Below are 22,540 nucleotides of genomic sequence, written 5' to 3'. Positions count from 1 at the left end.
GGCCACAAATCCGGAATGGGCGACTTTGTTGAGGACCATGCGACAACAAAATCCTATCCCAGGCCAGTCACCGACCGACGACTCACATGCCGAGGCGGATGTTCAGGCGAGGAGTGATGAATTCTACGAGGCGATTAATTAACGACCACCCAAGTTCTTTTTAATTTCGGTTCTTGTATTATGAATTCAAAACTTATTTATATATAAAATATTTTGGTTTTGATTTTTTTAGAATTTTAATTTTATTAATAATTTAAATAATTTAAATTATATTTATAATTATAATTTTTTATATTTCTATAAAATAATGAAACGAAGTAAATTCGTAGCTAATTTTGCGGCTTCTTTACGTGGAAGCTTAACGTGGTTTTTACGAGGAAACATTTACAAGGAAATAACGTGGAAATCTATCAAGGTTTTTACGTTTTCTTTACGTGGAAAGCTGTCAAGGTATTTACGTTAATTTTACGAGTATTTATTTACGTGGGTTTTACGAGGAAAGTTTTTCGTGGTAATTACGAGGAAACTTAGCGACGTCCTTACGAGGAATCTTTACGTGGTCTTTACGAGGAAACTTAGCGACGTCCTTACGTGGAATCTTTACGTGGTCTTTACGACGAAATATCCTCCTTCGCTTTTACGACGAAATTATTTCCTCGCTAACTTACGACGAATTAGCGAGGATATATGCGTTACGACAAACGTATAACGACGAAACGGGTTTCCTCGCTAATTCGTCGTAACACTGCTTTTACGACGAAGTAACGAGGAAAACTGTCCTCGTAAAACTTGTGTTTTCTTGTAGTGGATAGCCCTTAACCCATAAGCAAATTAAACGCATGTAGCTTGGTAACTTAGCTTGGGATGTTATTGTTGTTTGCGAGTTTCGAATTCCGTTTTTGGGTCTATTTCTTAAAAGATACGATCCAACAACTATATATATTGTCAAATATATAACACAAAGTTGAAAAATGCTATATATAAAAATATATAAATTATATTTACATAATCTCTTTGGATCATCTAGATTTGCACTCCCTCTATTTTTCTAGTAATGTTTTTTTTTCAATCTTTCACTACATTCTTTTCTGAATCTCAGTTTCCACATATATTAAGAAAATAAATAAAATTTGAATACATGCATCATTTTGTATGATTAACTTTAAATAAATTGTATCAATAATAATTCCATAAATTTAGTGATTTTAAATTGATAAACAATATGTTGAAAACTTATAAATATTTTTAAGCAGTTTTTATTTTATTTTCTGGAAAGAGAATGATTAGTATTTATTATTAGATTGAGAAACGGTTTTTATTTCTTATCATTTCTGTAAGATTATTTTCCATAAACACTAAGATCTACACAATTCACCAATTTATGTGAAACTTTTTATTGGTTTGATATTCCTCTAAATAAAGTATCAAAATACAAAAGACAAAAAACTATAAGGCCCCCACAAAATAAAAGACAAGAAAAAAGACAAATAATTAGTGATAAATTAAACCGAAAGTAAAACAAGAAAACAAAACAATTTTAATAAAATTTTCAAAAACAAAAACACGTGGCAAAAAGCAACTAAATCTCCACCAATCCACATCTACTACCTTCATCAGATCAACACACCCGCAGATTATGCCATGTGGCCTCTCTCTCCTCTACAGCTCACTTCCTCTCTCTAAAAGACCAGACCTTCAATTCAATGTCTTTGCTGTGATTCTCATAAAGCTCACTGTCCCAATTCTTCTTCTTCTTCTTCTTCTGTCTTTTTGATTTTTCAAAATTAAATTTCTTTTTTTTCTTTCAAGTTGACTGTAAACCGGAGAAGACGATGGGAGGTTGTACCTCCAAACCCTCCTCCTCCGTGAAACCCAAAGACGCGTTCCCACAAAATGACGATTCTACCCCTGCCCATCCCGGCAAATCACCGGTCCGTACCTCAACCGCCGTAAAGTCCTCTCCTTTCCTCCCATTCTACACTCCAAGCCCCGCCAGGCACCGCCGTAACAAGAGCCGCGACGGAGGAGGAGGAGAGAGCAAGAGCGTCACCAGCACTCCTCTCCGTCAGCTCGCGCGTGCTTTCCACCCTCCTTCACCGGCGAAACACATCCGGGATGTTCTGCGGCGGAGGAAGGGGAAAAAGGAAGCTACTTTGCCGGCGGAGAAGAAGCAGACGGAGGAGGAGAAGGAGAGAGAGGAGGTGGGGCTGGACAAGAGATTCGGATTCTCAAAGGAGTTTCAGAGTAGGATGGAGTTAGGGGAAGAGATTGGGAGAGGGCATTTTGGGTATACTTGCTCTGCTAAGTTCAAGAAAGGAGAGCTCAAGGATCATGAGGTTGCTGTTAAAGTCATCCCTAAATCTAAGGTCAAAGCTTTACAACTTAACACTTAAGTTCTAAGGTTCTTCAATTGGTTTTAAGTTTGCATGCTGTTTGATGTTTGGTGAGGTGTTAGCTGAGATTTGATCATTATTACAGATGTGTTGGTCTCTTGTTTGTTGTCTGATTTGGTTTAGTTAGATGTTACCCTATGATCTTAGTGTCTTTATAGACTCTCTTGATATGTTCTTTTCTTCTCTATGAACTTACTGTCTTTCTTGTTGGAAAATTAAATGGAGTGCGACTGTTATGCTTTAGAAATTAATAGAAGAAAAAAAACATGTTTTTTGAATTCGGATTAGGTTGTAAAGTTTTTTGATAAGTTTTATATGTTTGTCAAAGGTGAAGATTTTCAATGGTAGTAGATGTAAATTTTGCTGACTTTTTTCCTGGTGCAAAAGTTCTACACGTTATAACTTGGTCAATAATTCATTGGAAGCATAGTCATTTTTGTGCTTATGTCATCAAGGAAATGAAGAAGTATCTATTGTCCTTAATGCAATTTTGTATCATGCAATCAACTTATCTGACTTCTGAATTTGTTAGAGTGTTAGCTTAATCCATAATAGACTGTTGCTCATTAGTATTTGGTTTGGCAGATGACAACTGCAATATCTATAGAGGATGTAAGAAGAGAAGTTAAGATCCTGCGGGCGTTATCTGGACATAACAATCTAGTACAATTCTACGATGCGTTTGAGGACAATGCTAACGTCTACATCGTTATGGAGTAAGAACACATTACTATCATGCTGCATACAATGTTTGAATCATCTAGATTTTAGTTATATATACAGGAAAATAATCTACTACATCTTCAGATTCATATTTTATTGACTTCCTTACCTCAAAAAAGATTCAGCCGTTTATAAACAGTTACTTTCTTGGAACTTTCAGGTTATGTGGAGGTGGTGAACTCCTTGACAGAATACTAGCAAGGTCTGCTATTAAAAGAAAGAGATTCATTTGCCATGAAACTTGTTATGTTTTGGTCTGACTATGCTACATTCTCTTTTAGGGGAGGGAAATACACTGAAGATGATGCAAAAGCAGTGCTTACACAGATCCTTAACGTTGTAGCTTTCTGTCATCTCCAAGGAGTTGTTCATCGAGATTTAAAACCAGAGGTGAACCTCTATCATCGTCCTTATTAAACTCGAAAGAAAAGATTTTGCTTTGATACTTCCCCTAATCCTAAATACTATTGATGTATCAGAACTTCTTGTACACTTCCAAGGAGGACAACTCTCAGTTAAAAGTGATAGATTTTGGTTTATCAGACTTTGTCAGACCAGACGAAAGACTGAACGATATAGTGGGCAGTGCATATTACGTAGCCCCTGAAGTTCTACACAGATCTTACACCACGGAAGCCGATGTTTGGAGTATAGGAGTGATAGCTTACATTCTGCTGTGTGGAAGCCGTCCCTTTTGGGCAAGAACTGAATCAGGGATCTTCAGAGCAGTTCTTAAAACTGATCCGAGTTTTAGTGAACCTCCTTGGCCTTCACTGTCCTTTGAAGCAAAAGATTTTGTTAAGCGGTTACTGTACAAAGATCCACGAAAGAGAATGACAGCCTCTCAAGCTTTGAGTCAGTAACTCTAAACATCTCCACAATCTTTCTTTGATTCATCTTGAATACTGATCAACTTGAATACATTTTTCACAGTGCATCCATGGATCGCGGGATGTAAGAAGATGAATATCCCATTTGATATTCTGATTTTCAGGCAGATGAAAGCATATTTGAAATCTTCTTCTTTGCGGAAAGCTGCTTTGACGGTACATTTTTTTATTCCAATCTTTCCATTTGTGTTATCTAGTTTTGGTGTTGGTCCTAACTCATGTACTCTCTCCAGGCTCTGTCCAAGACATTGATTACAGATGAACTTCTTTATCTGAAAGCACAGTTTGCGCTTTTAGCACCTAACAAAAACGGCCTCATCACTCTGGATAACATCAGATCGGTATGTACCTTCTCTCTTGCTCTCTTAACATACAGCTCAAAGTTAGATTCTCATTTTCTGTTGGACAGGCACTTGCTTCAAATGCGACAGAAGCAATGAAGGGGTCAAGGATACCAGACTTTCTTGCATTGGTATTGTCCTGCTTTTGTTTACGGCTCTTATTGCTTAAATCTGTTTGGTTAACAAAAGGTTTGGGTGTGAATGACACAGTTAAATGGACTTGAATACAAAGGGATGGATTTTGAAGAGTTTTGTGCAGCTTCCATTAGTGTTCATCAGCATGAGTCGCTTGATTGTTGGGAGCAGAGCGTTCGCCATGCTTATGAGCTCTTTGAGATGAATGGAAACCGAGTTATCGTCATCGAAGAACTCGCTTCCGTAAGTTTCTCATTGTCCCTTTATATTCACTTGCCAAGTGCTAAATGGAACATACGTGTTTTTGTAGGAACTCGGTGTTGGATCATCGATTCCAGTCCATACCATCCTACATGACTGGATTAGACACACTGATGGGAAGCTAAGCTTCTTGGGTTTTGTCAAACTGTTGCACGGTGTCTCTACTCGACAGCCTTTAGCTAAAACACGGTGATGGGGGCGTTATGACAGATCCAAAAGCATACATAGGGAATGGAGATGTCAAAGAACTTTACTGATCTTGTTATGGAATTGTAAACTGGAATTTGTATTAAGAGACTCGTTCATTCCCAAGTTCATAGTGTTATAAAGAAATGCAAAAGTTTCAACAAAAGAAGACTACTGTTAAATTCAGACACGCCTTGAAAGTTGTAATCAGACAACAATCCATAGTGATGTTTTTAAAAGATTAATGGAAGAGAGATTCTGAATCCTTCAAGTTGAAGCTAAAAAGTTAAATCTTTCTCTCAAGAGGATTGAATCTACAAATGACACTTGAGAACACATTCTTCTTGCATGATGATAACAATGACAAGAAGGTCCAGCTCTTGACCAAGAACTGTCATGTTCATGTCTTTTTTTCCACCTTGAAGAGAGCCTCTGATGCAAATCATCAGCCAACGCTTTTCTCAAACTCTGCCCATACTAATAAAACTGCCTCACTCTTCCGAAATTTAAAGGGGTCACGTGACCCCACAGGTCCCTTTGTCGAGGGTTAAGCTATGAGCTGTATTTATAGTGGAGCTGTTGTGAGAATTTAAAGGTTTTAACTTGCAAGGCGAAATTATCTAACGAGAACAAACCATTATGTTAGTCTTCAGACAAGACACCAGTAACCAACATGTTTCAGTCTATCAAAACCAAATCAAATCTAACAAAATTCTCTTTTTCGACTACAAGTTTTTAGCATTTGATTGATGTGTTATGAATCACAGAAGGCTTAAACCACTATGATCCATGAACACTTCGAGTCTCTTATTCTCTTCAAGTCTCGGCGGGGTAGTTGTTGGAGTCGTGGTGGTTAGCGTAGCCTCCGTTGTTGTAACCTTGTCCTCGCGAGTATCCTCCATTGTCTCCTCTCCACTGCCACAAAGTAGACAACAACACATTAAGAGAGATAGATAGAGTCGATATTTATCGAACATGTGTGACATGAAACAAGAACTTGACAGGAATGGGAACAAGTTTTTTTTTAAAAAATCATTTTTAAGTCGTACGAATATGGGGAACAAGAAAATCAAAACTTTGACCATGTTAAGGGAAGTGACAAGTTGGGTGTTAGATATTACAACTTGTAGAATCAAAAGAGAAAACGAAGGGAAGAGCAAGATAGATTCCACCACCAGCTATTTGCCTATTGTCTACCACTAACTTTAAGTTTTATTATATAATGACACAACCAGGATTAGAAAAACCCCTCTTGACAAAGTTTGACCCTCCCAAAATAATTGATGTTAGTCTACAGATAGAAAAAAAAACATTTACCTGCTTGTTCGGGGTTCTTCCCCAAGAGAGCCTGACAGTGTTCTTGCCGATGACTGTCCCGTTCAAACTCTGGATTGCATCATCAGCACTCTTCCTGTCACAACCAAAGGCAGCAAGTAGCTTTGAGATTAAACATTGGGTTGGCTCAGTCTTATGACTGACAAGCCCACACTTCTAGGTAAAAGACCGCACCTGTTAGAAAGTTGGACAAATCCACATCCTTTGCCTAGTGGGATCTTCACTGAAACAACCTCGCCAAATTGTGTAAAAGGTTGTCTGAGGTCTTCTTCTGTAAGATCAGGGTCAAGTCCGCCAACGAATATCTGCAGTAGATAAAAGAGAAAATGAAACAGAGCTTGAATGATGCTAGCCGAGGGAAAAGCTCTGATAACTCACTGTTGAGTTGTTTGAATCACCATCAGACTGTGACCCATGAGCGGTGAAACCATTTGCTCCATGTCCTCCAGCCACTATCACAGCTACTCCAACCAAAACATAAAACTTTGTTGAATGTTAACAAGAAGCATTATTATCTTAATAAGATATGTGTAGTCACCTTGTGAAGAATGTTGTTGCTGATTAGCAACAGCTCTTTTAGGAGTCGCAACACCAACTCTCATCTGCCTGTTGGAACACAAAGCTCCATTCATCTCAGTCAAAGCCCTTGATCTCTCACTTTCATCACCGAACCTAACAAAACCGTAACCTTTAGATCGGCCAGTATTGGAGTCAATCACAACCTTGGCGCTTTTAACAGAGGGATATCTCTCAGCAAACAGCTCTTGCAACATACTATCAGTCACGTCCGGAGACAAATCTCCAACGAATATGGACAGCTCAGGACCATTCTCTACTGCTCTCTTCTCACCGGTGCTAAAAGACGCCCAGTTTAGACGGAAGGCTTGCTCAGAGTTTGGCATTATAGAACCACTAAAGCTCTGGAGTACCTCTTCAGCTGCAGCACGTGTAAGAAACTCAACAAAACCGTATCCTTCTGACTGAAGAGTCTGCTTGTTACGAATAACTTTCACAGAAGAAACCTAAACACCAGTAAAAACAAAACAGAACTGCATTAGAACAAATATGTAAGTATGATTAATTGAAAAAATATTATCAAATTGATAATCTTTTTACATGTGTTTATTATTTTCTCCTAAGCAAGAAAAGTTCATCTCAACATGGCAACGTAGTACAATACTTTTTGCCTAACGAAGTCTGAAGGTGTCATGTCATTTTCAAGTCAAATAATATTTTTCCATTACCATATTTGTTTCTTCTATGAAAAATTCAATAAATAATCATTGGATCTTATCCAATAAAAGCAGTTTCAAAAAAAAAAACTTGCCAAAAAAAAAAGTCCTTAGCTAGAGACAATGAATCAAAACCAAACATCAAGAACAAGACCAAGATCTGGAAACTAAATCACTTTTCAGACGTAACAACCATTCATTTATTACCTCGCCGGTGTGAGAAAAGCAGGTGTGGAGATAAGTCTCGTCCATCCAATGAAGAAGGTCACCGACCCATAGAGTCTTGACGTCTTCTCCAGATCCACCACGCTCATGTGGTGGCTTTTGGTGGTTGTGGTGTTGCTGATGATACGGTGCGTATTGGAGGTGAGGAGGGTGGTGGTGATAATGACCGCCGTGATTGTAAGGAACGTATTGGTGAGGATACATCATCATATGCTGCTGCTGATGTTGCATCATCATCATCGCCGCCGCGCCTGGATACTGCATCATCCACTGTTGATGCTGCTGCCACTGCTGAGGCGGCGGAGGAGTCGTTTGGGGAACCGGAGGCGTGGCTGGCGTTGAATCTGAGCCGTTGGTTGTCTGCATCTTTAGACAAAGTCCGGATCCGATCTGATATCTCCGAGCTAGATTTTTTCAGAAGCTTATGTTAATCTTTCACTCTGTTTCCCTCTCCGAGACCGAAGTGGCTCTAGAGAGCTGTGGTAGTGGCGGAAAGTGAGAGAGAGAGAGAGAGATTTGGTCGTGAAGGGAGGCGGGGAGAGGGAGAGGGAGAGAGAGAGAGAGAGAGAGTTTGTGGGTTTAAGGCTGAATCTATGGGTCTTTGGGAAGTGGCCGAAACGTGGGGCCCATTTTTTTACCCAAAGCCGTGTTTGTGTTTTTTTTATTGGAGATGGACGGCTCTGATTCCACCGCGTTTATGCCAGTTGCATTTATTGTTTTGTAGTAAAATTAACTGATTTGTTTAATCATACTCACGAGGATTGGGTAGTTTCTGCAAAATAATTTTACACGAATAAACTTTTGTTTATTTCATAAGGAGCATCACAATCTCAAAAACTTGTTTTTTTTTTACTCGATTTCTATTAGGGAATCCAAAAGTCGCCGATGAAGTATTGGGCCTATTAAAAGAAATAAAACAAGGCCCAATGTTTATAAAATATCGGTCTACTACATTCTGTGATATTTTTTTTTATTTCAACGACTCGAATGATTTTATTACTGCATGGTTCTGCTAAAGTCAGTATGCGATTATATATGAGAAATTCTCTAAGATTTTTAATTTATCTTCACAAAAAAGTAAAAGCCTTCAATAAAAAAAATGATAAAAATAAATTTTATTTTATTTTTTTTTGTCATCAATTTACAGATTCATATAGACTCTGTAAACCAAGCCGGAAGATATTGATCCATGTGAACGACGAAATACGGCTGAATCAAAATAAATTTTATTAAAAGGTAAAAATACATTTTTTATCCTAGAACTAACTAATCTACACTTAAAGTTTAAAGTTAAGGTGGAATTTTGGAGATAGAGTTTCAAATTTTAGAAAATAAAAAAATATTAAAATTTTCAAAATAAAAATGAGTTATTTTGGTCATTTTCTTTTTCAATGACTATTCTTATGATAAAAACTTGAAAAATGCTATTTGAGATAATTACCCATTATATATATCTCAAGATTTCTCAAATGATCTTGTAACTGCATGGTAGCTGGTCCTTTTGCCAATGGCGGTATACGACTTTTTTTTTTTAACGCTGATTTATTATGATCTTACAATTATGATATAGGAAATATTACATAGACGATTCGACAACTGACAATACTACCTGCCTTATGAAGACCTACGCCTAACTGCATCACATGAGCCGTCCTATGAAGATCCACGCCTGACCAGATGTACTTGCACCATGTTGAAGATCCCTTGCAAGCATTTCCTCTGTAGTCTGCATAATTGTTTAATAAACTGCTCTCTCCGGGACTTGAAACCTGGATTTCCTGTAATCTGCAATAAACTTATTGGAAGTCTAGACATTCCATGATCTGATAGAAGTGTAGTCTAAGTTCGAGAAAAACATACAGTAGCAATACGTAAATTATACAATTATAACTGCAAACATCCTATCAGCTTTAATTACAGTAAGTTATCAATCTCATTTATAAAAAATACATACAACCAATAAGAAGGGTGCATCGCATATATGGCGTCCTATATATACAGAATACATAATAATCAAAAATTAAGTAAAAACCCGCGCGTCCACCCAACGCGCCCCTAATATTTCTCTCTCGAACCCTACTTTTCTCGATCCAAATCACCGATCTCCCCTAGCCTCTCTGGCGCCGTCTGGTGCTGCGAGAAGGCCCCAGAATCTCCCGCTGTGTCCATATCCACCTCTTCCCTTTGTCGATCTCCACTTAATTTGTCTCCTTGCTTGGCGTTTCTGGATCCGTTTGGAGTCCTCCACCGGATGGTCACATATCGAAGTTGTCTTTGGTTCCTCTGGAGCTCCGGCGAGACAAGAGGAGTCGAGATTACCCTAGGGCCCTTGGGTCTTCTGCTAGTGGCCGATTGCGCTCGAAGTTGGGTCAACTTTGAGATCCGAGACAGCCAGAACACCAGACGCGTCGCTACCGTCGCCGTACCAGCCTTTGCATCTCGTTCCAGTCGAATCCTCTACCAGGGTTTCTCCAAGGTTCTCCGTAGAGCTTCTCCTCTCTTTTGAGTGAAAGGTGGCTGTGAGGTAAGCCATCGAGAACCTCTCTCCATAGTTCAAAAGACAACAACCATGATGAAATCGGGTTTTAGTTAGGTAACTTCTTCTTGCTATCGATGTTGTTCGCTTGGGTCTTGAAGACAACCTTAGTTACGATGTCAAATGCTTTAAGGAGGAGCCTTCTTATACCCAGACCCGTATGTTTTCAAGGAGTTTCTACACTCCTTCTGCTCGTCAATTCCATCCTCCAAGCTCCGGGTTTTGCTTCTGTGTGCCCTGACGTCGATACGTATCCATTGTGTCGCGCAGCCGGATAGGGAGCCAAATCGACCGCCTGCGTTTGACCGTAGCCAGTGCTTCATCTTTTAAACGGCGTCGAAGTCGGGTCTACATGTCTGCAAATACCGAGCAAGCTTGAGTTTTGTTGGCCAGCGTCCTCCTCCAGCGGAGCTCCGGGATGGGAGCCAGCCGTCGCCGTCGATGCCTGCTTAGAGCCACCTCGGTGAGACCTGACTAAACATCTCTTATGGCTTTACTCTTGTCGTATTTGGTTGCTCCTTAGATACGAGAAGTGCTTGGGAGGGGGTGTTTATACTGTTAGTCTTTTGTTCTAGTTTGGTATTGTGTTCTAGCTTCCATTGTTTGGTAAAGATTGAGCATGATCTCCTTGTGGTTTAGGGGTTTTTTTTAAACTTTTTTGCACCTCTAAACTTTCAGAATGGCTGAAAAGCAAACTGGGTTGCATTAACTTGTAACCAAACATTCATTCCTTTGCAATGACATTTACAATTTAGCAAAAAAAAAATACAGAATACAATCCAATCCTAACAAAAATTAAATAGTAATTCTGAAGCAAATATGACGGCCAATAAATATGTGTGACATTTTGGCTGTTTTAAGATCTCATGATCATGTGATGGTGTAAAAATATAAGCCATATTATAGCTTTGTTATAAGCTTCTATAAAGTGTCTGTAAGGTGTGAACTTTAGGTATCAATTCAGCAATAGAAACAAATGTTGAAGAAACGCAATCTATTTTCACATTCCCAAACTCATTCCTCTTTTACCATTCTTCTCTGCATTACATGTCCATACCTATTTGTTTTATCTACTACACGTACAAAAGTTCTAGGAGAACCTTTAACGCTGTAACAATATCTAAAAAAAATAAAATTACTACTCCATCCGTTTCAATATAGATAATGTTTTAGAAGAAATATTTTGTTTTACTTTACATGAAGTTTTAAGGTTAACTTTAATTTTATTGGAAAATGTTCAGTCAATTAGATTTTACCGTCTTTTTATAATTGGTTAAATGATTTAAAAAACTATCTTTTAAAATATATTTTTTACTTAAATCTAACTTTCTTAATCTTTATGTACTAAGAAAAAACATCAAGTATTATAAAACGGAGAGAGTATTATTTTATTTATATGTTTGTATTTTAGTTTTCTTTAATCAGTTAGAATTTTAGTTAACTGACTCTTGGATATCAAATGAATAGTAAGTATCTAAAACCCTGTAAAACAAGAACTTTTCATTAGTCTCTTTTCTACTTTTTTGATTAACTCATTTATTTTTAAAGAGTAGGACCTTGGTTAGAAACCACCGTTAAAGATGCTCTAACTGTATATACAAACACAATTTATTGTTTTACACACACAAGAACACATACAAATATTCTAACTACGTACACAAACACAAATGTATGGTTTTATATTCATATTTTGTGTAAGTCCCAATATCTGCAGTTAATTTTTAACTGCAAAAGTCTACATATGTATAACTAGATATGGCTTCACATGTTTACAAGTAAGCATACAGGTGTGGTATTTCATTTATTTATTTGAAAATAAGAAACTGGTGGTGAGTGTATATGACGATGATGACGATCCGGGACGTAACAAAGGAGACAGGGTGGATAGAAAATGACAGTTGAATTTGCATGATCACATTTTGTAAAATCCAGGCAGCTTAACGTCGTCCAAATGGACTGATTGTGCTAAGATATTATCTGATTTGATACCAAACTGTAATTAAATTAATAAAACGCGATTGTTAAATGCTGGGACAGAGGCACGTGCAGCCAAGACTGTAAGTAAAGAAAGAAATGGTAAAAAAGCATCCCAACCGATTCATGCAATGATGAGATTTACCTTTTCTTGCTCCCTACGATTTGCTTCCCCCTCCTTCTTCAATTTGTACAATTATTTTCTTATTTTACAGTACCAACAAACTAAACGACAAAACATACGCAATAATTACAAATACAGTTTTCAATTGTCATAATCTTATTTTTTGAAAATTACTAATTGATTACGGTTAAACTTCATTTGGAAAATTACATACACAACATCAGTTAAGCTAATTTTGGTCTTATCTAAGATCACCCCCATTGAGGGTTCATGGGGGGAGTTCACACAAAAACCAAGAAAAAAAAATAATAAAATAATTCAATCCCATGAACCCTCTCTCTCCTAAAGTTCTCTTGGTTGAACCCCTCTCTCCTAAAGTTCATCACTGTAGCGCGGGCTCCACGTGTCGTGGCGGCCCGTGATTGGTCTAACTTTTTTTTTTTTTTTTTTTTAAAAAAAGAACCAAAAAGAAAAAGAAACAAATTTTAATAATAAAAAACTAAAAAGATGAACCCCAAGAGGGGGTTCATTGATGTGGATGCTCTAATGAAAGCCAAAATGTTTTCTTAGTGGTGGACCCACTGTTTAGAGGCGAGGAGGAACGGATCCATAAACAAAAACCAGACGAATATTCCGTGATAAACAAAATGAATATTAACGAGAAATATATCGAAAGTTTTGTAGACAAGTACAGACCAACTGTATGTCTGTATCGTCATTTCATGTGCACATTTCCTCTTTTTCCCCATTTTTCTTTTATAATAGTAGTATATAAAACCTTAAACTATGAAACATTTAAATAATGATTTCTTGGGAAAATGTAACAACAAGAAAGACACGAGAACAAATGTTGAAACAAAACATTTGTAATAAGCATCCAATGTCCTAAACGAAACAAGAACCAACTTTCCTTATTCATGCAATTTTAAAACCTGAGTCTGTATGTCATTAATTGCCTAAAACCATGTACCATACTCGCTTGATTTACTAAAAAAACAAAAACATGAGAAACCCACAATAAAAAAAAAAAAGCAAACGCCAGAGAAATTTCTATCTTCTGAAAAACCATCGTAGTTACTTGATCAAGATCCGAAACTTCCGATATTAAGGTTGTATTTTTCCTTTGTTTATACGAACGAACTTAACATAGGCTAAAAACTGATTTAATTACCAAAAAAGAGCTGTACAAGTGGAAATATAAGTAGAAAACAACCTAATTTTCTTTTTCTTCCTCCACATGCTTTCATGGCTTGAGTCGATCCCACATGTAACGACCTCGAAGCGGTTTGTCATTGACGATATCGAAGTTGTACCTGCGTGCGTGTCAAAAAGTGTTCGTTAGGATCCTCATTTGCTAAACTACGCGTGCGTAGGATCATCATCTCTTATCCTGCGCAGACATTCTTCTTCCCAACGTTTTTGTACGGACTCGAAGAAAACAATCCCCCAAACCCCAAAGCGGCGCACACGTGAGAGAATAAGAGAAAAGGAAGACGCGGCGGACTCACTTTTCTATGAATCGCTTCCGTTTATCATCGCCGCCTTCTAGCTCCGATAAGAATGCTTCGATCTCCTCCACCGTCGGAATCTTGCTCACCTCCGGTGGTTTATTATCCCTCTTTAACGCCGGCGATGATGATTCCGTCTCTGTTGTTTCTCCCAAAGCCTCGCTCACTGTATCCTGAACAAACATAACGAACAAACGGAAAATAAAATCAATGGAGATTTAACAAAGACGAGAAGAGCTACGGATTCAAGAAGCTTCACCTCCAGATCTGCACCAGAGGTTGGATTGTTCCTCACGGTTTCGTTCGATTCACTGCTGAAACAGTCGGAGCTGACGATAGAGCTTTTATCATCGTCGTCAGAGGTGACAGAGCATCTACCTTGCGTTGAAGCTACGGAAGGAGAGGGAATCGCGAGGACGACGGCATCGAGCTTCTTCTTCTTCTGGAGTGGGGAGACGCTTGTGCTTGAAGCTTCAAGCTCTCGCGATTCTCGCTTGCTGTTGAGATTTCTCTCGCTCATCTTCTCTCTCTGTGTGCGGACTTCTCTGCTTCTTTCTATTTTTGGTTCGCTTCTTATTAGAAAAAAGCAGAGGAGATTTTGGTGGGAGAGAGAGAAAGAAAGAGAGAGAGAGGAGAGTTGAAGGGTTCATGAGCCGTTGATTGTTTCAACGGATGAGATTTTTTATTCCTTCGCGAGGGGACGGAGTTTATGGTTGTAGTCCCCCGTTTCGAGTGTGACGGAGACTTGTAACGGCGCCGTTACGGAGTTTCGCTTTAAACGCTGTTGGGTTTCGGTTTCGAAACGCGCTCTCTTATATTTTGCCGTTTTTGGCTTCCTTTCAAAAACAATTAAAACGCAATCATGTTCTTTAGTTATGACGTTGTGGAAACGTAACAATAATCATTTTTTAGAAGAAAAAAATATTTAGTCTCGAACGATTTTTTTAAAAGGTCAAATATCACATGCACATAGAAGCTTTCTCAACCAAGCCAGTGCTTCAACGGATTCAAGGTTTTACCAGTATTTTCTTTCGGATTTTACCGTTTTTAATGTATTTTACCAAATTTTCAAAATAAAGTTCTCTTTAATAAAAATTCAAATTGAATTACATATTAGATCACCGGATTTACTAGTCGAACCGTGGGTTTAGGTCGATTTTAAAACACAGTTGCAGATATAAAATTCAAAGATCAAATAAGTATAACCTATTTATTGAGAAAATATTTCAAAACTCAAGCTCTCAATCTTTAAATTCTTATAAGCTATGTCATATATTGACATTTTCTCATGTAGAACTTATAAACTCATAATTCTATTAGATAACATATCTAGATAACTCCTAATTCTTATTTCTACTATTCGGTAGGATTAAGTCTATAACTTATATCTCAATTTTTTTTTCTCTAAACTTAATCCAACAGTAGAATGTGACCTTCAGTACCAGCCCATCCTGCATTTGACCCAATTGCGTATAAAACGTGCCTGCAATTTGCTTACCTACCACCCCGTTTTGAGCCTTAATAGGCCAGACCCGCGAGCAAGCTCTTTGTTTTTGCCATCTGACTATAACACGAGGATTCCATAATATAAATTTGAAAGTTAGTTTTTTTACCCCTCCTTCTTGTACACATCATCACCTTTTACATTACTAAAACCGGAGATAGGGATTGTCTATTATATATATATATATATATATATATGTATCTACTCATCTTCTTCTTTGATTGATCAGCACGGTTTAATAGAGAAATATATTATTGCAAGGTCCTCTCTACTCGTTTCCTTCTTGAATTGATCAGATTTTACGTACGTAAGTCGATCATATCTTCACTCACACTCTACTTGTCTCCTTCTTGAATTGATCAGAGTCAATCGTATCCCTACCCATCTTCTTCTTTGATTGATCATCTTTTACGTAAGCGAGAAAAATATCCTGATCATATCTCAAGGTCCTCACGACTCGTCTCTTTCTTGAATTGATCAGATTTTATGTAAGTCGATCATATCTTTACTCACTCTACTCGTCTCCTACTTGAACTGATGATATTTTACGTAAGTTGATCATATCCCCACTCATATTCTTCTTTAATTGATCAGCTTTTACAGCGAGAGAAAGGTCATGATCATATCTCAAGGTCCTCTCTACTCGTCTCCCTCTTGAATTGATCATCTTTTACATAAGTCAACCATATACTTTTTCTTTCAACAAAAACGCTGAGATGTGATTCTTTTCCAATTGATTCCATTGTTTAGTCCTAATTAATCGGGTTCATGTATATTTACAACAAATGGCAGAAGAGAGTTCGTCATCACCACTGTAAGTTTCGTTTCGCCAATTATTTTCTTCTTGTAACAAGATTTCTCAACTTGGCTAACCAATAAGTTTTATTAGGAAAGGAGAGGGTATTATGTTGTTCAAGTTTGATAACTTGATGAAAAGTTGGAGTAGATCAGTTTGGTGGAGAACATCTCAACAACAACAACAAGTTGAAACAATAATGCTACGACCTCTTCCTCCGATAAAGGAGCTAAATATGGCAGTATGAGCTACCACAAAGGGCTAGTGTGCATATTACGGGGAGAAACACCCATTGTCTTCAATCCAACACTAAGAAGAAGATCTATAGAGTTACTGCCATTTCTCCTCATTTTAGCGAGAAGGCTAGAACTCCTTATCGATTATTGATTGAAAAATCCAACTAACAATAACAATAACCGGATAATTATTTACGTTAGTCGGCCACTAACTTAAATAACCAACGATCATTAAAGATAACTGGATAATTTGTATACATTACATAAAGAAATATATGAATTGCATAGGGTGGACTGTGAATCTGATCACATAGTTAATGTGAACTTTTATCCGGCCAACAATTTCAATTATCATGATTTGTTAACAAACCCATATTATGTTTACTAGAACAAGTAAAATTTTAGCTGAAACTTCCAATTACATAATGAGTCTGTACGTTTTATTGAGTTAACTCAGTTAAACAATTTATGAACCAAATCCAACTCACCTAGTAAGCTCAATAAAACAATGTTTGAACCAAATTCACTATTTATGTGATCTTCTTGTGGATTTTATGTGATTCTACAACATTAAAAATATGTCAAATCTCAAATAGAAAAAGAAACTCATAAGAAACATTGGATTTATTGGAGAGTGACGAAGAAAAATCTGGGAAAAAAAAAGAAAGAGAAGATGATCGCGATGGAAAGAGAATAAAATAAAAATATTTTGAAAACCATCACCTAAAAACTTATACCGTTTTTCCAATTTGTTTAAATGATTAATAGAGTTAGTAAGGTCATTTTATCTCTAAACAGTTTGGGCTTTAACATGTTTTTGGCCATTTTTCAACATTTGCAAAATTTGATGTTATTGATGTATTTTATGTATTTTAGCGCCAATTGCTCAAATTGGAAATAGATTAGATTATCTTATATAAAAATACATAATCTTATTATTATTATTTTTTTGTCATCAACGTATACATAATCTTATAATTAACAAAATTTGATGAAATTTTATTTAAAAAAAAACAAATCCCACGCTTTTAAAATATAGTTTTTAAATTAAATCTAGAAACCTAAATTACTAAAAGCTACTTTGGTTGATTTAGCTAAAGTTTCTGTGTTTGACCTCCCCATTTTAAATATGGGCCGAAAGTTAAGCCAGTAAGAAGTCCAAAAGGCCCATGTCAAAATTCCAAGAGGCGTGGTCACGTCATGTGTCACCCTGAAGCCTCTGCTTGGTTCAGCGGGTTGCCTTATCGTCAATTATTTTCAGGAGACGAAAGGAATCAGCAATCAAAACCAATGTCAATTTTCTGAGTAAACCCATACCATGATTCTACCTTCACTCTTCTTCTTCTTCTAGGAGTCAGTCGTCCTCTGAAGCTGCGGTTCAGCAATGCCAGTGCTCTACACGTTTCCACTTCTCCCTTCTTCTTCTTCTCTGCTCCGCGGAATCTCCAATCGCGGCACCAGCATCATCCTACATCCTCCCGAGGTTCAGATCTCATGTTTTCTCGTCGCGCGTTCTGATCCCGGCGAATTCGACGGTTTTAGTTGCTCTTACCGGCGGAGGAGGTTGAATGCTGGTGGTGGTGGTGGTGGTGCACATGTCGTCGATAATGCTCCGTCTCGTACCTCTTCCCTCGCTGCATCTACATCCACAATCGAAATCCCGGTTACGTGTTACCAGGTATTATCGAATTCATTACTTAGGTTAAGTGGAATTCTAGTTGAAGTAGCTGTTCGTGGTAGTCAGTGTTGGGAAACTATTGATTTGGCTAAGTTAGTTTTGCTGCTGTCAATGGAATTGAATCTTGTAGCTTATTGGAGTTTCTGAAAAGGCTGAGAAAGACGAAGTCGTTAAGTCGGTGTTGAATTTGAAGAAAGCTGATGCTGAAGAAGGATATACAATGGAAGCTGCTGCAGCTCGCCAGGTTCAAGTCCTATACAGAGTTTGATTCTGTTTCAAGTGCTTCATAGGATCTGACCATTTTTCATTATATGAAAGCTTTCGTCTCTTTAATGTGCAGGATCTTCTCATGGATGTTAGGGATAAACTTCTTTTTGAACCAGAGTATGCTGGTAACCTTAAAGAAAATATTAGTCCTAAATCTCCTCTTAGAATCCCATGGGCTTGGTTGCCTGCTGCTCTCTGCCTTCTTCAAGAGGTATTACTACTGATTATGTCCCTGCAGATGTCTTGTACCTCTATCTTTCTGCATTGTTTTTTTTCATTTCTATCGGTACCTTACCTCGTTTAAATGCAAATTTGCTACGAGATTTAAGAGGGATTTTGATGATTTCCCTCTCAAGTTTTGTGCCTTTTTGAGCTTAAGATATAAAGGATTTTGGATAGGAGATAAACCGGTGATGTGAGCTACTATGCTTCAGGTTGGAGAAGAAAAATTGGTGCTGGATATTGGCCGGTCTGTTCTCAGGCACCTTGATTCGAAGCCATATATTCATGATATATTTTTGTCTATGGCACTTGCTGAGGTAAGATCAGTAAACCAGGGATGGAAACTAGTTACCAGTTTTCACTAACTTTCTGCTTTTCTTTTATGTTATGGTTGGGTTTTTTTTTTTCCATGAAGTGCGCGGTCGCCAAGGATGCTTTCGAGGCGAACAAAGTCTCTCAAGGATTTGAAGCTCTTGCTCGTGCTCAGTCTTTTCTGAAGAGTAAAGTTACTCTTGGGAAACTTGCATTGTTATCTCAGGTAATAGCTGCCTTGCATCAGGGCTGATTAGGCTTCTTGTGTTTACCTTTAGTTCTGTCACTTGCTTAGCATGCCTTATCTAGTAATGATAAGGAGCTTCATATGTAAGCTCGCTCGTATTATCTAAAAGCAAAATCTACCACTTTTTTAAGTGATTTAAGTTGAAAATTTTAGATAGAAGAGTCCTTGGAGGAGCTTGCAGCACCATGCACATTAGATCTACTGGGCCTACCTCCCTTGCCGGAAAATGCGGAGAGGAGACGAGGTGCAGTTGCAGCGCTACGTGAACTTCTGAGACAAGGCCTTGATGTTGAAGCTTCCTGTCAAATTCAAGACTGGCCATGCTTTTTGAGCCAGGCAATTAGCAGGCTACTGGCCACAGAGATTGTTGATCTCCTTCCATGGGATACCTTGGCCATTACACGGAAAAATAAAAAATCACTTGAATCCCACAATCAAAGAGTAGTAATTGATTTTAATTGTTTCTACATGGTGTTGGTTGCTCATATCGCTGTTGGATTTTCAGTCAAGCAAACTGATAAGGTATGTAACTCTTTTCTATCGTTTGATAAATTTTAACTAATTGGTCCATTTTTCTAGTCTGTTCGTTTATAAAGTATAACATTCAGTATGTTTGTGTAGATTAATAAAGCAAAATCTATATGCGAATGTCTAATAGCATCAGAAGGTGTTGATCTGAAATTTGAGGAAGCTTTTTGCTCATTTCTTCTAAACCAGGTTCTTTTTCCCTTTCCAATGTGTCGTTGCATCTTAAGCTCTTCAAATTTACTTAAATCACCTGCTCCGCAAGATCCATGTCTTGTACATTTAATTAAGTACTACTGGACCTACATGTTGGATAACACAGGGTTCCGAGGCTGAGGCCCTTGAAAAACTTAAGCAGCTGGATTCAAATTCAGACTCTGCGGTTCGTAATTCGATCTTGGGGAAAGAGTTGAGAACTACTTCTGCAACACCATCGTTGGTAAACCTGATGTCTTTTACCGAGAATTTTGTGTCTGTATGTTGCTAGGAGTGCGGACGTAATTATTCCCTGGCTGATGGTTCTCCCTGATATAAATGGCATGATCAACTTAATGAAATATGAATTGTGCTATGTCCCAAGCATTGACTGAAACAATGAAAATAGAGATGTGGAGTGTGCAGTAGTAAAATTCATAGAATCTGCTTTAACAGCATTGCGTATGGCTGCCTTCAGTTTCCATTTAGTTGACATAAGCTTTTTTTATGAAAAAGAGATCATGGGTAATTCCTTTGATTGATTCATTCAGTTTAACTTTTTGCTATATATTGCATACGCTTTTGTATATCTATATCGTGTTTAGCTGTAATTTTCTTTAATAAAAGTTGATATTGACCTTTTACGTACTACCTAATAAAATTAACCAGGAAGCGTGGCTAAAGGATTCAGTGCTTGCCAACTTTCCAGACACAAGGGGTTGTTCGCCATCTTTGGTAAGAACCAGATCACTGAATGATTCTGTAAACCAGTTCTATATTTAAGCAGAAGCATATTTATACGTACAACTTTATGCAGGCCAACTTTTTCCGGGCTGAAAAAAAATATCCAGAGAACAAGAAAATGGGGTCACCGCCAATTATTAATCACAAGACGAACCAAAGACCGATTTCCTCTATGCAGTTCATGAACTCGTCACAACATCTTTATACAGCTGTCGAGCAATTGGCACCAACAAATCTGCAGAGCCCAGTAGCATCAACAAAGAATATTGATGAAAGCGGTGTCAGTAGGCCATCGGTTCAACTGAAAAGGAACCTTGGTTTACAGCAAAATAAAATATGGAATGGTTGGCTCTCTCAGAGCAGTTTGATCCAAAGGGTATCTGTTGCTGCTTTATTAGGTTGTACCGTGTTCTTCTCTCTAAAGCTAACAGGCATTAGGTCTGGTAGATTACAGAGCCTGCCTACATGGGGTTCTGCAAAGCCGCACTTGGAATCAGATTCTGGGAATTTCAGAAGAAACCTTGCTTCTGTGAACAGAAAGGGTGTCGTGGGCAACATCAAAACACTCTTGGACATGTTGAAGAGGCATCATGGGGAACATTCGGATGCCTTGTATCTAAAAAGCTCTGGTCTATCGGCTACATTGTCTCATCCCACCTCGGAAGTTCACAAAAGACCAATGCTTACAGAAGACGCCGAAGAGCTTGTGAGACAGTGGGAAAATATTAAAGCTGAAGCTCTTGGACCTACACATCAAGTTTATAGCCTTCCTGAAGTCCTTGACGAAGCCATGCTTATCCAGGTCACTGATTCTCCACATTTAATCTGTTTCTGTGCTTAATTGATTTAGTTTCAGTGATCTGGTTAAACGTCAATCGTTGAGTACAAATCAATCAATAGTTCGACTAGGTCCAGAATAAGATCTAGAAAATTGATATTTTACGGTTAAGTTACATTTTGAACACGTAGTAAGACTGGGATGAAACAAAAACAGTGCTGCATAGACCGGAGATTGAACCTTGACCTCTAGGTTAGAAAGAGCTTGCTTGGCCACTAGGGCAAGTTTTGGATCATTATTTTTAACCTTTTCTAACGTAAAGATTCATCAGAGTCTACGTTGCAAATGTCTGTCAGGGTATGCTCATTTGTTCTTATTTCGGGTAATGTGGACTTTGCAGTGGCAAACGTTGGCGCAAACAGCAAAAGCTAAGTCGTGTTATTGGAGATTCGTTTTGCTTAATCTTGAGATTTTGCAAGCACACATATCCACAGATGGTAGTGTTGCTGGTGAGACTGCCGAGATCGAGGCCCTTCTTGAAGAAGCAGCAGAACTAGTTGACGAGTCTCAGCCCAAAAACGCAAAATATTACAGGTAAAAACACTTGCTTCACTTTTGGACTGAGTGCGTATATTCACTGATGCTTGCGTTTCGTATATTTTGTGTAGCACTTACAAGATCCGCTATACTCTGAAGAAGCAAGAAGATGGATCGTGGAGATTCTGCCAAAGCGATATCCAAATACAGAAATGACACGACCTTCCTAGAAACAAAGCACAGTATATCGCAGAATGATGTTTGATCTAACTAAAGTTGTAGCATCAAACTATAGGAACACGAGTTCCTTCTAGCCTTTGTTCTGGTTTAGCTAACTATGTAGGAAAATCTTTAAAGGTTTGTTTTTTATTCGTTAGTAATCCAAACTCGGAAGTGTCTTTGTAGATTCTTTTGATTTGGATGATATGTTTGTGGATAGCCACCCTTTGGAATTTTCTGTAAAGCGTCACCTCACCAAGTTCATTTAAAAAGCTTTAAAAAATACAGAATCTAATTGTAAATTACGTAGGACTAAAATGGTATTTATGAAACTCATGAGTCATGACCAGTTAACGTATTACATCGTGCTTAGTGCTTAAACATGCACTGTTTAGACCTTGAGAATATTATCATGAA

At 37.9% G+C, this 22,540-nt stretch overlaps 4 protein-coding genes across 4 annotated transcripts; 2 read left to right on the top strand and 2 right to left on the bottom strand.

Annotated features, from left to right (window-relative positions):
* Nucleotides 1–1,634: 1,634 nt before the first annotated feature.
* LOC125604358 (CDPK-related kinase 2-like) lies at nt 1,635–5,194 on the top strand. The gene is made up of 10 exons (XM_048774766.1): nt 1,635–2,366; nt 2,979–3,109; nt 3,277–3,318; nt 3,398–3,506; nt 3,596–3,971; nt 4,050–4,162; nt 4,240–4,347; nt 4,416–4,478; nt 4,558–4,725; nt 4,793–5,194. Exons 1-10 carry the CDS (start codon nt 1,833–1,835, stop codon nt 4,934–4,936), a joined length of 1,788 nt encoding a protein of 595 aa, XP_048630723.1. The 5' UTR covers nt 1,635–1,832; the 3' UTR covers nt 4,937–5,194.
* Nucleotides 5,195–5,545: 351 nt separating this feature from the next.
* Nucleotides 5,546–8,290, bottom strand: LOC106451905 (polyadenylate-binding protein RBP47B). The gene is made up of 6 exons (XM_013893887.3): nt 7,704–8,290; nt 6,803–7,286; nt 6,643–6,725; nt 6,439–6,569; nt 6,247–6,340; nt 5,546–5,844 (listed from the first exon to the last, which is right to left on the bottom strand). The coding sequence occupies exons 1-6, from the start codon at nt 8,085–8,087 to the stop codon at nt 5,746–5,748; spliced, it is 1,275 nt and encodes a 424-aa protein (XP_013749341.2). The 5' UTR covers nt 8,088–8,290; the 3' UTR covers nt 5,546–5,745.
* A 5,169-nt stretch (nt 8,291–13,459) lies between these two features.
* LOC111215669 (cyclin-dependent kinase inhibitor 6) lies at nt 13,460–14,548 on the bottom strand. Its single transcript, XM_022719586.2, has 3 exons — nt 14,123–14,548; nt 13,864–14,036; nt 13,460–13,668 (listed from the first exon to the last, which is right to left on the bottom strand). The coding sequence occupies exons 1-3, from the start codon at nt 14,381–14,383 to the stop codon at nt 13,599–13,601; spliced, it is 504 nt and encodes a 167-aa protein (XP_022575307.2). The 5' UTR covers nt 14,384–14,548; the 3' UTR covers nt 13,460–13,598.
* Nucleotides 14,549–17,658: 3,110 nt separating this feature from the next.
* LOC106451904 (plastid division protein CDP1, chloroplastic) lies at nt 17,659–22,358 on the top strand. The gene is made up of 12 exons (XM_048774779.1): nt 17,659–18,077; nt 18,208–18,321; nt 18,418–18,555; nt 18,779–18,883; nt 18,982–19,104; nt 19,279–19,647; nt 19,747–19,842; nt 19,973–20,089; nt 20,515–20,580; nt 20,663–21,391; nt 21,768–21,961; nt 22,036–22,358. The coding sequence occupies exons 1-12, from the start codon at nt 17,784–17,786 to the stop codon at nt 22,118–22,120; spliced, it is 2,430 nt and encodes an 809-aa protein (XP_048630736.1). The 5' UTR covers nt 17,659–17,783; the 3' UTR covers nt 22,121–22,358.
* The last annotated feature ends 182 nt before the right edge of the window (nt 22,359–22,540 follow it).

Source organism: Brassica napus, unplaced genomic scaffold (assembly GCF_020379485.1).
Source record: "Brassica napus cultivar Da-Ae unplaced genomic scaffold, Da-Ae ScsIHWf_528;HRSCAF=793, whole genome shotgun sequence".
NCBI lineage: Eukaryota > Viridiplantae > Streptophyta > Magnoliopsida > Brassicales > Brassicaceae > Brassica > Brassica napus.
This window is presented reverse-complemented; position numbering and strand designations above follow the sequence as displayed.

Excerpts from the sequence above, each read along its gene's own strand:
- LOC125604358 (XM_048774766.1), top strand. The coding sequence starts at position 1,833 with ATGGGAGGTTGTACCTCCAAACCCTCCTCCTCCGTGAAACCCAAAGAC. Across the intron at positions 3,319-3,397 it reads CTTGACAGAATACTAGCAAG|GGGAGGGAAATACACTGAAG; the intron begins GTCTGCTATTAA and ends ATTCTCTTTTAG. Across the intron at positions 4,726-4,792 it reads TCATCGAAGAACTCGCTTCC|GAACTCGGTGTTGGATCATC; the intron begins GTAAGTTTCTCA and ends GTGTTTTTGTAG.
- LOC106451905 (XM_013893887.3), bottom strand. The coding sequence starts at position 8,087 with ATGCAGACAACCAACGGCTCAGATTCAACGCCAGCCACGCCTCCGGTT. Across the intron at positions 6,726-6,802 it reads GCAACAACATTCTTCACAAG|CTGTGATAGTGGCTGGAGGA; the intron begins GTGACTACACAT and ends TGGTTGGAGTAG. Across the intron at positions 6,341-6,438 it reads TTTGTCCAACTTTCTAACAG|GAAGAGTGCTGATGATGCAA; the intron begins GTGCGGTCTTTT and ends TGGTTGTGACAG.
- LOC111215669 (XM_022719586.2), bottom strand. The coding sequence starts at position 14,383 with ATGAGCGAGAGAAATCTCAACAGCAAGCGAGAATCGCGAGAGCTTGAA. Across the intron at positions 14,037-14,122 it reads CCTCTGGTGCAGATCTGGAG|GATACAGTGAGCGAGGCTTT; the intron begins GTGAAGCTTCTT and ends ATGTTTGTTCAG. Across the intron at positions 13,669-13,863 it reads CGGAAGCGATTCATAGAAAA|GTACAACTTCGATATCGTCA; the intron begins GTGAGTCCGCCG and ends ACACGCACGCAG.
- LOC106451904 (XM_048774779.1), top strand. The coding sequence starts at position 17,784 with ATGCCAGTGCTCTACACGTTTCCACTTCTCCCTTCTTCTTCTTCTCTG. Across the intron at positions 18,884-18,981 it reads TGTCTATGGCACTTGCTGAG|TGCGCGGTCGCCAAGGATGC; the intron begins GTAAGATCAGTA and ends TTTTCCATGAAG. Across the intron at positions 21,392-21,767 it reads ACGAAGCCATGCTTATCCAG|TGGCAAACGTTGGCGCAAAC; the intron begins GTCACTGATTCT and ends TGGACTTTGCAG.